The 17,341-nt window shown below is 37.9% G+C and overlaps 3 protein-coding genes across 5 annotated transcripts in view; 2 read left to right on the top strand and 1 right to left on the bottom strand.

Moving 5' to 3' along the window:
- Positions 1-199: 199 nt before the first annotated feature.
- zgc:112982 (uncharacterized protein LOC503771 homolog) lies at positions 200-11,101 on the top strand. The gene is made up of 11 exons (XM_056248994.1): positions 200-410; positions 1,558-1,601; positions 1,707-2,228; positions 2,573-3,262; positions 6,702-6,871; positions 6,957-7,098; positions 7,282-7,339; positions 7,421-7,551; positions 7,699-7,795; positions 7,887-7,992; positions 10,531-11,101. Exons 2-10 carry the CDS (start codon positions 1,564-1,566, stop codon positions 7,983-7,985), a joined length of 1,947 nt encoding a protein of 648 aa, XP_056104969.1. The 5' UTR covers positions 200-410; positions 1,558-1,563; the 3' UTR covers positions 7,986-7,992; positions 10,531-11,101.
- A 66-nt stretch (positions 11,102-11,167) lies between these two features.
- On the bottom strand, positions 11,168-17,283 carry lipib (lipase, member Ib). The gene is made up of 10 exons (XM_056248997.1): positions 17,141-17,283; positions 14,967-15,343; positions 14,775-14,883; positions 14,562-14,663; positions 13,929-14,018; positions 13,547-13,714; positions 12,543-12,632; positions 12,353-12,461; positions 12,083-12,256; positions 11,168-11,505 (listed from the first exon to the last, which is right to left on the bottom strand). Exons 1-10 carry the CDS (start codon positions 17,190-17,192, stop codon positions 11,424-11,426), a joined length of 1,353 nt encoding a protein of 450 aa, XP_056104972.1. The 5' UTR covers positions 17,193-17,283; the 3' UTR covers positions 11,168-11,423.
- abcc13 (ATP-binding cassette, sub-family C (CFTR/MRP), member 13) overlaps positions 13,711-17,341 on the top strand; it is a 39,622-nt gene continuing 35,991 nt past the window's right edge. For all 3 annotated transcript variants that reach the window (XM_056248976.1, XM_056248975.1, XM_056248977.1), the window contains exons 1-3: positions 13,711-14,035; positions 14,581-14,677; positions 16,550-16,594. The gene's annotated coding sequence lies outside the window, so the exon portion shown is untranslated. The remainder of the gene's footprint in view (positions 14,036-14,580; positions 14,678-16,549; positions 16,595-17,341) is intronic.

Genomic DNA, 17,341 nt, shown 5'->3' with positions numbered 1-17,341 from the left:
GTTTAACAAAAGAAAGAAACTCATACAGGGTTGGAACAACTTGGGGGTGAATAAATGATGACAGAATGTTCATTTTTTGGGTGAAATCCCTGAAAGTGTGGGTGACAATCTACAGAGGTGTCTGTAGGGGTCAGTGACGCTCACAATCGCTGTTGTGAGCGGCTGACGAAAACGAGACAAGATTCTCTTCCGGGTCAATCTTCTTTGTGGATTGCAGGGTCAAATAGTCGTGTGATAAAATACTACGTACATCAACAATCCACCCATTTTTGATTCATCGTACTGATTCTGAAAGCTTCTCAGTCTGTGATGTAATTCACTGTATGACAGTTTGTTCCTTTTTTCCCACGAGAAACTGGTATTTTGGTGGACGCATCGTCTAGCAGTGTGTGGAAGCCATTTCGCGCGGGGTATGTGAGGCTAATAACGTTACTGATTACTGTAACATTATTCACATTTTATTCTGTATATGATGTTTAAATTTCAATATTCATATCTTTCTCCTTTCTCTAAAATGTTGCATTCATTATTCCATACTCTAGCATCAGCAGCATTTATCGCATGTCATTTTGTTGTGCAGGCCTTGTAAATGGCCCATGTCGAGGACTTTTAATTATTAATGTAGTGTAATGCGTTACTGTTTCATTTTAAGTGCGTTTGAAAACTCAATTCATTGAATATGAGCATTACGTTTTGCAGTATTGATAACACATGTCTTCTGTAGACTTTTGACCCTTTAATAATACATGTTACCATGGTTTTACTGTAGTAACATTTACTCCAGTTGCTGTGGTATCTTTATGTAAAATCAAATATGTATTTAATTTTCTAATTTTAACAAAACAATGGGAAGCGTGAAGGAAAAACGGCTACATGAATCTTAAAAGATTGTTTCCAGGTTTTTTTAACCGATTTCCAGGTCAAAATTTGATATTATTAATAAACTTCATAAAACATTTAGAATATATTCATTTCAAGAATTGGTACGTGGCATACAACTGGAAAACAGCCCCATAAATATATAATAATAATAATAATAATAAGCAAAATCATAATAGCAATCAATCATGAACAACCAGAGAAGTAAATGTGTAGGGAAAGCCAGAGGTTAATATTTCTATTTTCAATAGCACTTGAGACCAGTATATCATTTAAATGTATGATCACATACAGTGCCTATATCTGTTTTAAGTTTTATATCGATTTTAAATGGTAAAACTTCAGTTTTATATTGAACACGAAAATGAGGGGTTTTAAAAAGAAAATGCCTGCAGTATTTAGTTTTGTGCTACAGTATTTTATTGTAAATGTTATTGAAACATACTAAATATCTGTTGGAAAAGTGAGGAAGAGTTCTGTGATTTTTATTGAAACATTTGATTGTAATATGTTAAGGCTGCTATTTTTTTTTTATAACAAAGGCCAATACATTTGCTGTAACCATAGTAGCCACAAGTAAAACTATAGTTACTATGCAAAAACGATGATAAATCTTCATAATGGACACCTCGGTTGCATAAATCTGGTCTCATGGCTAACAGTTTCTTGTTTTTCAAGGAGACAATGTCACGTCCGCGTTCGAGATCCCCTATATATTCAAGGTATTTAATCTAAAGTAGATGTTTTGAGTCAGTGTTACACTTTTAAAAAAAAATGTTTGCATTGCTGAGTATTAACAGCTTCTTGAACCTCTCGAATACCAACAGAATTCCAACCCTTCATGGGAGGAGAGCGGAAGGATTATTTGGTGACCAGATGCATTCATCGGTACAATCTGATGCATGGAGAAACCCTGAATATGTCAACAAGGTAGAAAGTAACACGCACTGGAACAAAGATTCCTATCAAGGAGAACAACATGTCGACCACTGGGCCAAATTTATTGATGCGATAGAGCATGCTCAAAAAAGAGGGCCTTCACCTATGACCAGATACCACATGCAGGGTGATGAAGAAAGACAAGCCCATTCTCCAAGGAGGCTGCCCAGGGAGAGGTTACCTTCCCCCGATAACACACGTTTTGGTGTGGAAGAGAAATACAGGATGCCGTCGCCAGGCTGGAACAGGAATCAAGGCATTGAAAAGGAGCTCAGTTCACAGCACAATCACAGAGAATCGAGGGACAGATCTTATCCAAGATATCAAGAAGGAAGAAGGCACATGGATTATGGACATCACAATGAAGAACATGGCGATCAGTATCATGAAAGAGGCTCCTTCCCAGAGAGGTACAAGAATACAATTCTTTCCCCGCTTCATACGTCTGACGTGGACAGAGAGGAACGAAGAACAGAAGAAAGGATTCAATCACTATCCATCTCATTCAGTGATGGATAAAATTGTTTCTAATTTCATCTGTTACACTATATGCCTTAATTTTACATTTATTACATTTAATCTTTGTTACTTTTTATTTTGTTCATTCAGATTAGTTTCAGTTAAATGTCATTATTGTCAATTGGAATATATAGATCCAGTTAATTGTATTGTTCACTAAAACGTTGCTAGTAATTAGGTGTTTCTGATTTCGTTCTAATCTTGGACAAATGTTACTTGCTTTTTTTTAATACAGGTCATCAAAGTCAGATTATAGGGAGCACCACCCTTCTTCTAAAGGATTTTCAGATTTGGGTCTCCAGAATGAATTCGTTGAGCCTCACAGGGGTTTCAGCCCACGTCGTGCACCTGTCATTGTGGAACACGATCATGGAATCACAAAACAAGATTCGAGGAGCCGCGATCCCCCGAAAACAAGTGGCTATCCGAGGAGCAGAGATCCACCTAGGCCAACTGAAACCCAGAGGAACCGGGAACCTCATCGAGATAGAAGAGACCAAGGTCATCATGCACGTTCCTTACAAGATAGACACCCCGGACGACCAAATATTAACCCCCGAGAGCAGTCGAGGAAGAACTCCTCTTCTTATGCAGGAGAAAGTCAAGGGAGAGAGCGACCAAAACACATGGATCAATCTAGAATGGAGTCACATTCAAGAGACTCAGAAGGACGGAGGGAAATGAATTTGAGGGATGTGAGTGATATTGATTTGAGGAACAGAGAAAGAGGCTCTGTCCATGAATGGGAGGAAGAGAGACCACAACGGAATCATGGGAGGATGATGGGACAAGAGGAGGTTCGCCAAAGAGCTCCGTATCACAGGAATCGAAACGCTAATGTTGGTTCTGCGCCTAGACTGGATTTCAGTGAACAGGAGACCCTCAAGATCAAGGTGGACATGAGTCGCCCCGTTGGGCAAACCAGGTATAGTATCATTGTAATACCACATTTGGTTAGAGTCTAAAGTTCATGCCTCTTTTCCTGTCCACTGTTGCCAAACCATGAAGACCTGAAGCACAACAATCTACAGCTTGTGAACAACAAGAAGATTCAATGAAAGTGTGGGGTTGAATCCAGAAAACCCACTGATGAGCCATTTTGTGTCTATCATCATGTAAATGGGTATTGAAGATCATACCAAGATATGGTTATTTCAGGATGGGCAAATTATCCATTGCTAAAGTCTGACAGCCAATGTTCAAGATTCCCAGGATATCCCGCACGGCTCTGAACAGCTTTAAAAGGGGAAGGATTTGCATACCTGGATATGTCCACCGAAGTTCAGTGTCATCCCTTGTGAATAAACCATTTGGGATGTATTAAGGATTGATCTGACATTTCTGAAGCATTCATCTCATGCTGTTGTGTTGGCACACAAATGTACATGTCTCATTTGAACAAATGTTTGGATGTGAAAGCTACCAGCCAATCCTTCAAATGCCAGGAACATTGATGACTTCAAGGCTGGCTGTGACGTGGCTAATACATCATAAAATGGGGCCGGCAGGAGAAGGACTGCAGAAGTTCTACTACTTGTGATCATTCACAAGAAAAAGTTTCAGAAGGTATGTGAAGAAAGTACAAATGCTGTATAAAATCCCAGGTTGCACAAGAAGTTGTTGCAAGTTACAGTGTGCTATTCCTTGACATCAAATGCCAAAACGCCTGGGTTTGGGTTCTTCTGTCTTACGTCGTTTGTCATCTGGAGTGGATGTGATTTGAATTGCCTTCCAGTTACACTCTTCATTTATATGGATGTCACAGGACAGTAAATCCAGCGGGAAAAAAACACATCTTCCTGCTGCTAATTCCTGCATGTAAATGGTTCATCAAATGTCTGAAATACTAGACTGGAATTACATGGATCTCAACTTAATTTGCTTAAGAACCTGAGAATAATGTGCTCCACCAGTTCACCCAGACAAAGGAAAATCAGTCCCCCTATTTTCATCCACTTTTTGGCTTTTCAAGATGATGTCTCCACCAAAATACCAGTGCCCCACAGGGTCTGAGCTCTTCTACTTTCAGAGCTGTATTGACTTAAGGTAAGTCAGCAACCATACAATCCAATTGAAGTCGTGTAGGTATCCACACGTTTTCCAGATGTCCACAGCGTTCAGACAGTCATTCGCTGCAGATGGTTTTTCTTGTGGGGAAGAAGTACGACCTTTTTTGAAAGTAAGAAGATGGGACTGAAAGGACAAATGGCAGTCATTTAATCTGGAACTGGAGCAGAAAATGTCACACCACAATAAGAAAATTTTTGGATGCATTTGACTTTCGCCAAGTCGATTTGCTTGTACTATCCCATGTAATAAGTGGGCAAAAACTGCATATACAAACAAATCTGAAGCAGATCGACAAAGTCACGGATTTAACTGTCAATAACCTGCATTTATTGATGAAAATCTCATCCAGCGATTATTCATCCTGCGTTTAGTGAGGACTCCCAACTTGTGGAGGCAGCAAAGATGCTTGGGCTAAAGAAGATACCTAATTTTGATGTTTCTGTTGTATAGACCCTACAGCCTTCCCTTCACGATGAGTTATGAAACCAAAGAAGCATACTCAAAAGTATTCTACTCAAATGGACAAAGCAACAGGAATGTTATGGGGCCTATTTGGCAGACACTCCAAAGTGACTTACATTGTACAATTCCTTCAAGACTTGACTGTGTTCCCTGCCAAGCAATCCCATGGACTTGGCGTTGCTAGCGCCATGCATTACTAGATGAGCTACAGGAACTCTTTCTGATTTTTGTTTCAGTATTTGGACACGTTTTTTCAATAAATGATGAGAACTCCGTATACATGGCTGTGTCATGTGAAGACATGTCTTTGGAAGTATTTTACAGGCATTTGCAAGACTCTTCAATACAGTTTTGCCATTTTTCCCAAATGCATACCTGTTATTTTGAAGTATTTTTTAGAAAGATGTCAGCGAAGAAACTGAAAGAAACTAAGTGTCATTTGTAAATTCCACAAGAATAACTTTTCACAGATGACAATGTTTGAAGCATCTGCCAATAGACATTTGATTTTATCTGAAAGACAGCGGAGCAGCGAGATTCATCATATCAGATTTGCATACTACAGATTTGCCATATGCCAAGGGAAAGTCCAGGAGCACAGCTGAACCTGAAGGCTGTTATTTTATTCAGTGAGGAGGAGAGGGATCTGTGAAGACCCACTGGAGATCTTCAAAACTCGTCTAGAAGTTCAATGCATCCATTGCATTTCTTAAGCTCACAATCAAGATTTTGCACTACAAGTAAACATACCCTACGAACACTGAGATTTGTTGTCTGATCGTCATCGGTCACCGTGTGTTGACAATCTGGAACAAATGAGTTTACTGAAGAACCCTCTGATGAATGGAAATGCCCAATGACAGTGAGAGGAGAGGCATGAACTTCGACCTGCCATATTTATTATGTGTCGTCAAATTTAGTATATGATAGGTAAAGTTGAGCAGACCAAAATTTTAATCTTGAACACACGACTCAAATTGAATTAATCTGAATACTGTAAACTGCAGTTTTCAGACCAAAATCGGTATCCTGAATTTTCTATATGTTTGCCTACTCTGTATTCACTGGGTTACAGTGAATCAACCATTTACACGACAAAACTTTTTATGCATTTTGGCTGTTCTTTTACCCGACAACAGCGTTTTGGATGCCTGAAAATTTTTACTTGTTAAAACGTGTTTCAAGGTGCAAGTTTTTGAAAACTATACCGTTATCGTCTTCGTGTAAACGGCAAAAATGCACATTTGTGAAAACAGTAATGTCATACATACGTATTACTGTATGTGTTCAGTCTATAGGCACATAGTTGTTTTTTCTACAAAGTGATATCGCCAACTACTGGCCTTGCATGAATATTACAGCGTTTTTAGCCGGACTCATGTGATTGGGGATCTTTTTGACAAAGTTGTCGCCTGTACAAGAAAAACGTAAAGAAGAAACTTTTTTTTCGTTTTTTGTACGTAGTTGTTGTGTAAACGCCCTTAGTTTCCAGGTTATAAAGTTGCTTTCCAAAAAAGGAGACCACTTTTAATTTCACTGGAAGAGGTGTTTTAGATTAATCTAAGTAGTGCTGGTGAATTTGTAGATTAAAGGCATTATATGACCAGTTGTTTTTCATTAAATAAACATTGCCGTGTTTATGGTTAATATGGTACTAATACTGAAGTTTTGCACCCGAGTTTTGTACCTGATTTTATTCCAACAGGATTAGTAAGCAGTAACTTTTCTAAAACATGTATTTATTTATAAGAATTATAGTCTGATTCATTTGAAAATGTAAAGCTGTAATGGATCCTTATATCTCTGTATGTCATGTGTGACCTCTTGTTCAGTCATTTAGGATATTCTTCAGATAGGCAGTTATCATTGGACTTAGTCAATGTGGGTCGACAACGCCTTGATTTCCTGCCCATGCTGGAGCATTCTGGGACTTTTAGGGAATCAGCGGTGCATACTGGGACATTTGCCCAAGAGATCATCACCCTTGTGCATCAAGTTAAAGGTCAGGAACCAGTGGATTAGCCTGGTAGCATATGATGTATCTTAAATAGCACATAATTTATTTTGGTTAACCGTTTGTTTTGCAGAAAGCTACTTTAGGGGCCAAGGCATCACACTTAATCAACGATTTGCAAATGAGCAGTTTTATTCACTCCAGGATGAGTTTAAACAAGAAGAGGAGGACGAGGAGGAGGTGGAGATGGGAAATGTGAGACCAGTCATGAATAGGTACACATGCCAATTATTTAGTTTTTTTAATTCATTAGTGAAGCTTGCAAAGTTTTTTTTTATTGTTTTTATATTTAAGGTTAAAGATTTAATCGCCACCTGTTTCTAAATTTTTGTCCTTAGCTTGTAACTTGTGCCAAACATTTCGCGGTACAGAAATGAAAATTCTTTCTCTTATTGTAGGCAGCTCGGAATGGCTTCATCGAAAACTCAGATCTTCTGCAACATAGGGGCGGATCCAGTAAGTTGATCTTTTTCAGGTCAATCAAAATCAAATAGAACATTTTATGTATGTTGGTTCAAATGTAGATTCTTTTGCTAGCTTCAGAGACGACAGCTTGTCCCTGACCCTAGTGACCTCAGATATGACCTAGAACGAAGAAGACAGCAGCGACTGGAGGGTGTGAAGATCACCATTGCTGGGGGAAGCTTAGCTCAAAGGGCTCCTGACAGGTATGGACTGAAAAGTGTTTAATATATCAGATTAAATATTTGCATGCAACATCTCAACTAATCATGTTTTCTGGATTGAAAAAATACAAAATTGTGTGCTTGGCATCTGCATCTCCCATGATTTAAAATGTTAATATCTTTCCAAAGTCATGAGCGTGAGCTTCCCTACATGAGTGACGATGCTGAGGAGGCGGAAGAGAACTTTATATGGTCTGAACAAGAACGTGAGCAGCCAAGGCAGTGGGTGAGTCTTTGTCTGTGTTTTGTCGATGTGGAGCACATCTATTTTTTTAAAAGTTTGGTTGGTCAAACTATGACGCTTTTTGGTCCTCCAGGATGGTCCTCGTCAAAGAATGCCAGAACCTAGCAGACAAAACTTCAATCCAAGGGGGAATTCCAATCGAACTAGAAAACCACGTGGACGGAGGACTTGAAATAGTGGTGAGGAAACTGTGTATGTGTATACGTGTAGGTGTATTTTTATTTATATATATATATATATATATATACACTCACCGGCCACTTTATTAGGTACACCTGTCCAACTGCTCGTTAACACTTAATTTCTAAGCAGCCAATCACATGGCGGCAACTCAGTGCATTAAGGCATGTAGACATGGTCAAGACAATCTCCTGCAGTTCAAACCGAGCATCAGTATGGGGAAGAAAGTTGATTTGAGTGACTTTGAACGTGGCATGATTGTTGGTGCCAGAAGGGCTGGTCTGAGTATTTCAGAAACTGCTAATCTACTGGGATTTTCACGCACAACCATCTCTAGGGTTTACAGAGAATGGTCCGAAAAAGAAAAAACATCCAGTGAGCGGCAGTTCTGTGGGCGGAAATGCCTTGTTGATGCCAGAGGTCAGAGGAGAATGGCCAGACTGGTTCGCGCTGATAGAAGGGCAACAGTGACTGAAATAACCACTCGTTACAACCGAGGTATGCAGCAAAGCATTTGTGAAGCCACAACACGCACAACCTTGAGGCGGATGGGCTACAACAGCAGAAGACTCCACCGGGTACCACTCATCTCCACTACAAATAGGAAAAAGAGGCTACAATTTGCAAGAGCTCACCAAAATTGAACAGTTGAAGACTGGAAAAATGTTGCCTGGTCTGATGAGTCTCGATTTCTGTTGAGACATTCAGATGTTAGAGTCAGAATTTGGCGTAAACAGAATGAGAACATGGAACCATCATGCCTTGTTACCAATGTGCAGGCTGGTGGTGGTGGTGGTGGTGTAATGGTGTGGGGGATGTTTTCCTGGCACACTTTAGGCCCCTTAGTGCCAATTGGGCATCGTTTAAATGCCACGGCCTACCTGAGCATTGTTTCTGACCATGTCCATCCCTTTATGGCCACCATGTACCCATCCTCTGATGGCTACTTCCACCATGTCACAAAGCTCTAATCATTTCAAATTGGTTTCTTGAACATGACAATGAGTTCACTGTACTAAAATGGCCTCCACAGTCACCAGATCTCAACCCAATAGAGCATCTTTGGGATGTGGTGGAACGGGAGATTCGCATCATGGATGTGCAGCCGACAAATCTGCGGCAACTGTGTGATGCCATCATGTCAATATGGACCAAACTCCCTGAGGAATGCTTCCAGCACCTTGTTGAATCTATGCCACGAAGAATTGAGGCAGTTCTGAAGGCAAAAGGGGGTCCAACCCGTTACTAGCATGGGGTACCTAATAAAGTGGCCGGTGAGTGTGTATATATATATATATAATTAGGGGTGTAACGATATTTGAACCGAACCGAAAAACCGCGATACACCACCCACGATACGTATCGCAATACTCTCATGGCGTACCGAACCTATATATGTGTACACACGAATACAGCGCTGTTGCCTAACCACCATTAACCACATATAATCGCAATAAGCTCAGTGTTTTGTTACTTTTGATAATAAGCAAGGTGTAATCTTTCAAATTATGTCTATTTGATCACGAAATTCAAACAATAAATGGCGTTTTGGCGCTCTTAGATGTGGCGTGACAGATCACTGTAGGCTCCGCATGCGGCAGCGCGGAGCGCGAGTAAATGCGATCATCTCTTCCTCAGTTACAGAATAAACATGAATGGACACATGAAGGTATGTTGAAAGATACAGTATTCTTACTGAAAGGCATCATAACTCGTGTAAACATTCAGTCAGTGTTTCAACAGCGGAAATACGACAATAAAGCGCTTAGTTTTTCACATAGCTTTATATTTACCTCAGGCAAATCATTCAGTGTCCACAGCTTGTTGGTTTGCTAACTCTTTCACTAAATAAATGCAATATATTAGCCTATATATTATATTTTACTTAACCTGTTTATGATATCTTGATTATTTAATGTATGTTTAAAATAGTTGTCATGAAAATAACAGCAACTGTGTAAATTATTATATAACAATAACAAATTAGAGTAAAAACATGTTAATGCAAAAATTGCCTTATGTGCAGTTTACATGTTTTGATACAATTTGTTATTTGAGTGTTGATTATTATTATATCTAAAAAAATATCAACTGAATTTAGGCTAAAAGTCTAGGCTCTGTTGTTAAGCTTTAATGTTATAGTAATGTGCAAGTAAGGGCTCCTATATAGTTTACAGCATTAGCAGATAATTTTGTTATCCTTGAGAAACGTTTACTTGTAATTGAATTAATTTAAAGACAAGGACACAATTTGTTCATTAAAGCACTGTTTAATAAAAAATAAAAGCAATTTTAGCTTTCTAAACCCCCCCACCCCACCGAAATGAACCGAACCGAACCGAGACATCAAAACCGTGGGACAAACCGAACCGTCAGGTTTGTGTATCGTTACACCCCTAATATATATATACACACACACACAATACATATCTACTCTATATGTTGTTAAACATTTTTGTTTGACTTTCAAACAAGAATTTTATGTAGTGTACATTGGCTCTTCATTTTTTTGTTCTCTATTTTCTTTTCACCTGTAGGTGGCAGTGAGCAAGGAGAAAGTCAGCATTTCAAATCTGAGGTCACTTGCGCACGACACAATGTTTTTCTGTTTTGATATTAGAACCACTAAGACCTTTAAATTCTGAAGCTTCAGATAACTTTATGGACATGTCACTGATCTTTTTTTTTTTATCCATTTTTGATTAACTTACTATTTGTTTGAGACGAGCTGTTGATTTATAGAAACCGCTTGTAAACATTGTTTGTTTTGAGGATTGTAAAGAATAAAATAGGTTATTAAAGATTACATATCACCTTGGAGATGTTTCCCTGCTATAATCCTAAAACATTGCTATTCTTTATTGTCAGTAGACTAGAGTTTAGATTTAGATTTATGATATTCCATCATTTACAAGGCACAAATTTCAATTCATTTAATACAATTCATACAAATGCAATCACAAATTGCATAACAGTATGCAAATACAGACTTTTTTGTTGTACCACCTACATGTATGATGCTAAATAGTTTCATATTCGCTGTATTCTGCTGTGTGAACTCAAAGTAGCAGTTCTTCTGTAAATAAAATCATTTGTTGCCTAAATGTTTTCAAATGAAGCTTCGGGTGTTTTCAGTTCACATAATTTATTTTATAAAAGAATGCAAAAGCTGTACATGTAAAACATCTTTACAATTAAATATTTTTTATATTGGTATTGTTTAAAACAAAACTATACAGGAAGGGTCAGAATTTGATATTGTAAAACTGCACTTTAATTCTAATGGAATATGTGTCTGGTTTAACATAATTTTATACCAGTCCACAAAAGAATCACAGTAGTAATTTCACAGAAAAGGCACTAAAAGTTGTTAAACTTTTTAGACCCTCTTAAAATGTCTGTAATAGTTCAGGCATTTCAATGTGATTTTTCAAGGTTGATGACAGGGCAATGGTTTGAAAGACACCTCCGCATTCTCCTCCAATATAATGTCATATCGACACATTAGTGCGCTGTTGGGGACAAGAGCAACATGTTCAAATGCCTGTTTTTGTTCAGCATGCATCACAATCATATACTACCGTTCAAAATATATTTTTTAATAAATGAGTACTTCTATTCTGCAAGGATGCATAAGTTGATCAAAAGTGACAGTAAAGACATTTATAATGTTAGAAAAGATTTCTGTTTCAAATTAATCCCGTTCTTTTGAACTTTCTAATTATCAAGAAATCCAAAAAAATATCATGATTTACACAGAAGCAGCACAACTGATTTCAACACTGATAATAGTAAGATATGTGTCTTTAGAACCAAATTATCAGAATGATTTCTGAAGGATCATGTGACACTGAAGACTGGAGTAATGATGCTGAAAATTCTGCTTTGCCATCACAGGAATAAATTGCATTTTTAAATATATTAAAATAGTGAATAGTTCTTTTAAATTGTAACAATATTTTGCAATATCACTATTTTTACTGTATTTTAAATGCACCTATGCTGAGCATAAGATTAAGAGACTTAAAACTTTTGAGTGGTAGTGTATGAGCAGTAACTCAGAAAAGCAAATGTTGTGTGGTTATTCACCTGTTTGGATTTTCCAGCGGAGTTATCCGAATACGGAGCAGCCTTATCTTGTATCGAGGTCCAATCACATTCCCAGTGACAATCCGTAAAGATATTTTCTGAATTGGATATAGATCCTCATCAAACTGGGCCAGTAGTCGAGTGGATGTATACTGCTCAAACCTCAACAGCTTACTGAGAAAAACATACAGAATGAGCATTACAGAATGGCAAGTCAAAGTTTGAAGGAGCTTTTTGTGTTAAATAAACTCATTACTTCAGTTTACATACTTATCCATCTGGGCCTCTATTACGTTTTTTCCGTTGTGCAGTCGGAGTATGACCACCCCCCACCGCAGAAACTGGTTCCAGGTTACTAGGTCCACTCTGAAGCTCGTCTCTGAAATGAGAAATCAGAATATTGCACAAACTGCCTTTGAGAAAACTTCTGCAATGAACCATTATAGTGCTGATAACTCACTGCTGTAGGGAAGCTCTGCCGTAGTTGAGAAATATGCTCTTGTTTGCCCTAACCTCAAGAGAGTATCCTTCCACGGGCTCATGTCATAACCTGAGTAAGATTAGATAACAGTTAGTTATGGTCTTCAAATCTGATTGGCTGAGTGAGTTTCCAATAGTGTTGACAGTCCAACAACAGTACAGTGATTTAGTAGTGCATTAGCAGGTATTTGTGATTGTTGATTTATGAGATGATGAGGTCATGACTGCAGCCGATGATGAGACCGAAACCAGTGCAAGTAGACTTTGACTAGTTCATTTTACTTACTATTTTATTTATCTGTTATATTGAAGAGACCTTTTTGAAGGATATTGGTTTACGTATGGCTGTTTTATATACTTGAGCTTAACTTTTTAATGTTGTTTATATGTCTATGTGGTGTTTTTATATGCTTTAAGACAAACCATGTGCACATTCATAAGTCAACACCATTGCTGAGTATTTTCTCCTTTAAACTGCAGTGAAACATTTTCAAAAACGCGAATTGAAATCCGTTGATGTTTCTTACGTCTCAAACTACCTTGTAACCAATCACGACAAAGTGCCCGAGGTGGCGAACGGGAACATGAGCTGTGTAACATTAGCAACACATTATTAGCTGTTTGATAACGTAGTCAAGCCAGAAGCCAAAGGCTAATAATATTAATTACCGTTGTGTGTCCAACGTGTTTGAGAGCGATACATAAAACGCATTACCATTCTGATACATCGACTTGTAGACGAGCCTGTATGAGTAAGTGCTCGTTTCCATATATTCATTAATACGCGTAGTTATACTAAATGAAGTTGGGAAACGTTTTTGTTGGCAGAACAAAAAAAGTAACTGGAAATATTGTGTCTAAAATATAAGTTACTCTGTATATTAATTTATTGGACTGTTGAATAAAAGCAAAATCACTTGAAATCTTTAATCAGTATTCATATTTTCGTTTAATATGGTTAATTGCTAGATATACTGTTTTTACCCAGAACAGGACAGGTCGCAGGCTTAAAGGTTTCACACTGCAAACACTGGCCACCGAGGAAGTCGCTGTATGAGGAACACGGGTATGCTGTAAGGTTACAGGTGTGATTCAGAGCACACAGGTACAGGAAAACAGACCTCTGGTGATCACACACTAAATAAGATTTCCCTGTGGAGAACAGAAGGAGTGAGATTAGATCTTAGCCCTGTTAGCAAAACCTTATAATGAACTCAATCCCATTGGGAGGATTGCATAATTTGATTATAACAGAATCTTAATTACACAGCCAACATTTTGCATTTTGAGTTTATTTGAAGAGCATTCATTAGTTATTTGGATCTCAACCCTGAATTCTCCAAAATGTTAATCTTAACATACTGACCTGAGAAAATGGTCTTGGGACATCCAGGCTGATCTAATCCTCCATTGGCATAGAAATCAATATGGCCATGGGTTCCTCTAAGGCCAAAGGCTGCCACAGGAAACAGTGTTTGAGTGTGGGATTGTTAGGCTATGTTTGGAATAGCATACTGTGTAGTTCTATTTTAGTGTTTTTAATCTAGAGCATACTGTGCACAATGTGGACATTTTCTGTATGCATGGAATAACTGTTTGACCTTAAACATTTGCAAAAGCGTGAAGTTTACGACAAATATTCAATGCATTGATCAATTCTAATGTGACAAATGACCCCAGATTAAAAAAATAAATAAATTCTTGTCTAATTTAATTTGACTATAATAGATAATATAAACAAATCTTGTTAACATTAGTTAATACACTGTGAACTAACATGAACAAACAATGAACAGCTGGATTTGTATTAACTAACGTTAACAAAGATTAACAAATACATGAACAAATGTATTGTTCATGGTTAGTTCATGTTAGTTAATACATTAACTAATGTTTAATAAATGAACCTTATTGTAAAGTGTTACCTAGATAATATAAACAAATAATAGATCTTTTTTTTATTCTTTGGTATCATTAGCCACAAATGTATTATACTTACAATTCATATCTGTGTGCAGCACATCTACAAACTGGGCATCAGTTGGATCAAGGCGGTCCTCAGGGGGAACACCGGCAAACATTGGCCCTGCTGGGTCTAGACCTAGAGTTGACCAGGTGAAACATTTAGTAAATGAAATTTATTAGACAAGATTAACTAACTGAAGATGTTACTACCGGTTTTGTTTCATTGGCTCATATTCCTGAGTCTCACCTGTGATTCTGCCCACTCGTCCTCCCAGCATAGCACCAATGAACCCGGCAACGTGTGCACCCAGGCTGACGCCAATCAGGTGGATGGAGTCAAGAGACGCTCCCTCTTTCTGATTGGAACACAATATTTTCGCCACATTCAATAATTTGGCAGACATTACTGACCAAAGCAATATCAGACCACTGACCCTACCTCCATGCTTTCTATCAAGCCTGTGATGTTCACAGCTGTACCCCGTGTGTTGGCTACAGCCGTGAAGTAGATGAGGTTAGCCGCCCCTCTGTTCCAGTCCACTACCAGGATGTTCATGTCCTTCTGTGCTGCTAATAAGTGCACAATGTGGTTGATCCAGATAGGCGGTGCCCCTGTGGGTCGGTACCCGTGTATGACAAAGGTAGTGGGCCTGGTTACATCAAACAGGGGTTCTTGAGTGAAGTTGTGGTGGGGAAGCTCCTGACCGCACTCGAGGTTTGCACGAGTGTAGAGCAGCAGCCGCACATCCAGATTGGTCCCTATGAAAGGCTCATGGAAATCCAGATCGGTGAAGTTGTCACACTCACTGTCCTCACCTAACGACAAAAGACACTGGCTTACTGGTCTGTGTTTTGCTTGTGTGAAAGAGATAGCGATGTTAATTATTGAACCAATTCATTGATATGGTTTGTTATACCTTTTTGTTTCCAGCTAATTTTGTGTTTGGATTGACAGCACAGCATTGTTGACTAAAACTATTAAAAATTGTTGAAATGGAAATTGTCAGTAATTAAAATGAAGCCGAAATAAAATTAAATATAAATATTACATTAAAAACCTAACTTAAACGAATGTCGCTTTGGCAGCTGAAATACAAATTACTAAAAGCTATATAGGAATATTAAGAAATAACTAAAAAATAATTACAAAAGTGCATTGGAAAATTACTGAAACTTAAACTGAAAATTAAAATATAAAAATAAACGTTAAAAATAATAAATGTTGTAATAGTATACCGGTAGTAATAATAATACTAAAACAGCACTCCAGCAGCACAGACAGAGGATCATAAGTGGCATTTATTGTCTTTTGAATAAAGACAAAGTATTTGTATACTTCCTAATTAAGCCTCAGTCACACTAAACAACTTATAAGGGGTATTTGTTCCCTGTTTAGAAATTACAGAAAATAATCTTATTCACAAATATGTAAAATAATGTCTTTTAAATTAGGCTACATATCTCACAATATTAGCAAAGCCAAAATTTTCTAATTTAACATGTTCCTTTCTTTGTGTTAATTTAGCCTACGGTTAGCAAGCTAAAAGCTTAGCTCTCTAGCTTAGCATAGTGCTAGTTGGCTCTTTTGATTAGCTATAAAAAATATATCCATAACACACTGTTTTTGAGGAGGTTTTTAGGATGTAAAAGTCAAAAATGGTTTGTTTGCATATGCCATTTGTTTTAATATTCTGTTAACTATTGCATTAAAATTGATCCATGATTCCTTTTGTTTCATCATAAAATCTTAGTTGATCATTTAAACATATTCCCAGTCCCAGCTCCTCTGAAAACTGAATAATAATTCATTTTGATCTGTACATTTGGAATATTCACAAAAGTCAGTCATCGCTGTTCTTTCCCTCTCTTGTTCTTTCTCTCCACCCTCTCCACTCAACATCAAAGTTTCATGCTTCCATTTATCTTTATCAATCTGCACTACATCCTTCTGGTCATCCTGTAGATCATATGATGTGTCCACCACATATATAAGGCATGTAACCTCTCACGTTTTCCTTGTAGATTTCCGACCATAGAGGTCATCTGTGCTCTGTAATTAGCCTGCAAGTAAGTCACAATTGGATCATGCTTCTATAAAAAAGCAGATCATCCCACCTCTCCTTCCACATGTTTCTCTGCCTCCTCCCCTTCCCCCAATAGAAAGATCTGAGATTATTACAGGTGTCAGTCACATGAGCTTGATGGGGGGTTTGTTGTATTTAACCCTCTTTCACACTGATCTGCTATTTCTGCCATGTAGAGTTACTAATACACGTCCCTGAAATAACATTGATAAATATAGGCTACAAATGAATCCTCAAGTCCTTGGATTCTGCTGTTTTCTGGTCTTAGACATCAGAAAAATTCTAAATTAATCTCTTGCAGACCCCAGACACAACATGAAGATTGTTGAAGCTCATCACACAGTTAAATAAAAGAAGACTCACAAAATCTTAAATCAATGAAAAACATCCCAGGTTAAATATGTCTCAACTAAATTTTTTGTAAAAAAAAACAACAACAAATTTTCCAAGTTTCCAATTAAAGTCACCAGATCAAACGTTTAACCAAATTAAATTGTTGTAATCTATAGAGTCCTGTCCTGTCTCTTACCTTTACAAAGCATAAAAATGCTCATTAAAGTCAGGAAACTCCACATTGACATCCTTAACACAAGATGTGAGAGAGGTAGACTCGAGGAACATCAAGAAGACTAAGAAACAACATTAGAGAAGGTGTAGTACAGAAAAGAGCCCATGGAGGAGGGGTTGTGGGTGGGGCGAAGGAGATTCGATGAAATCACACATGCTGACC

The sequence above is a fragment of the Rhinichthys klamathensis genome, unplaced genomic scaffold (genome assembly GCF_029890125.1).
Source record: "Rhinichthys klamathensis goyatoka isolate OS25496 unplaced genomic scaffold, OSU_Roscu_1.1 h1tg000059l_1, whole genome shotgun sequence".
Classification (NCBI taxonomy): domain Eukaryota; kingdom Metazoa; phylum Chordata; class Actinopteri; order Cypriniformes; family Leuciscidae; genus Rhinichthys; species Rhinichthys klamathensis.
The sequence above is the reverse complement of the archived record's forward strand: the minus strand, read 5'-3'. Positions and strand labels throughout refer to the sequence as shown.

Bases quoted from the DNA above. Each gene is read 5' to 3' on its own strand.
- zgc:112982 (XM_056248994.1), top strand. From the start codon at position 1,564: ATGTCACGTCCGCGTTCGAGATCCCCTATATATTCAAG. The intron at 1,602-1,706 runs GTATTTAATCTA...GAATACCAACAG, and splicing joins AGATCCCCTATATATTCAAG to AATTCCAACCCTTCATGGGA. The intron at 6,872-6,956 runs GTCAGGAACCAG...TTTGTTTTGCAG, and splicing joins CCTTGTGCATCAAGTTAAAG to AAAGCTACTTTAGGGGCCAA.
- lipib (XM_056248997.1), bottom strand. From the start codon at position 17,192: ATGTCAATGTGGAGTTTCCTGACTTTAATGAGCATTTTTATGCTTTGT. The intron at 13,715-13,928 runs GTCAGTATGTTA...TGTTCTCCACAG, and splicing joins TCCCAAGACCATTTTCTCAG to GGAAATCTTATTTAGTGTGT. The intron at 12,633-13,546 runs GTAAAAACAGTA...AATCTTACTCAG, and splicing joins TGCGACCTGTCCTGTTCTGG to GTTATGACATGAGCCCGTGG.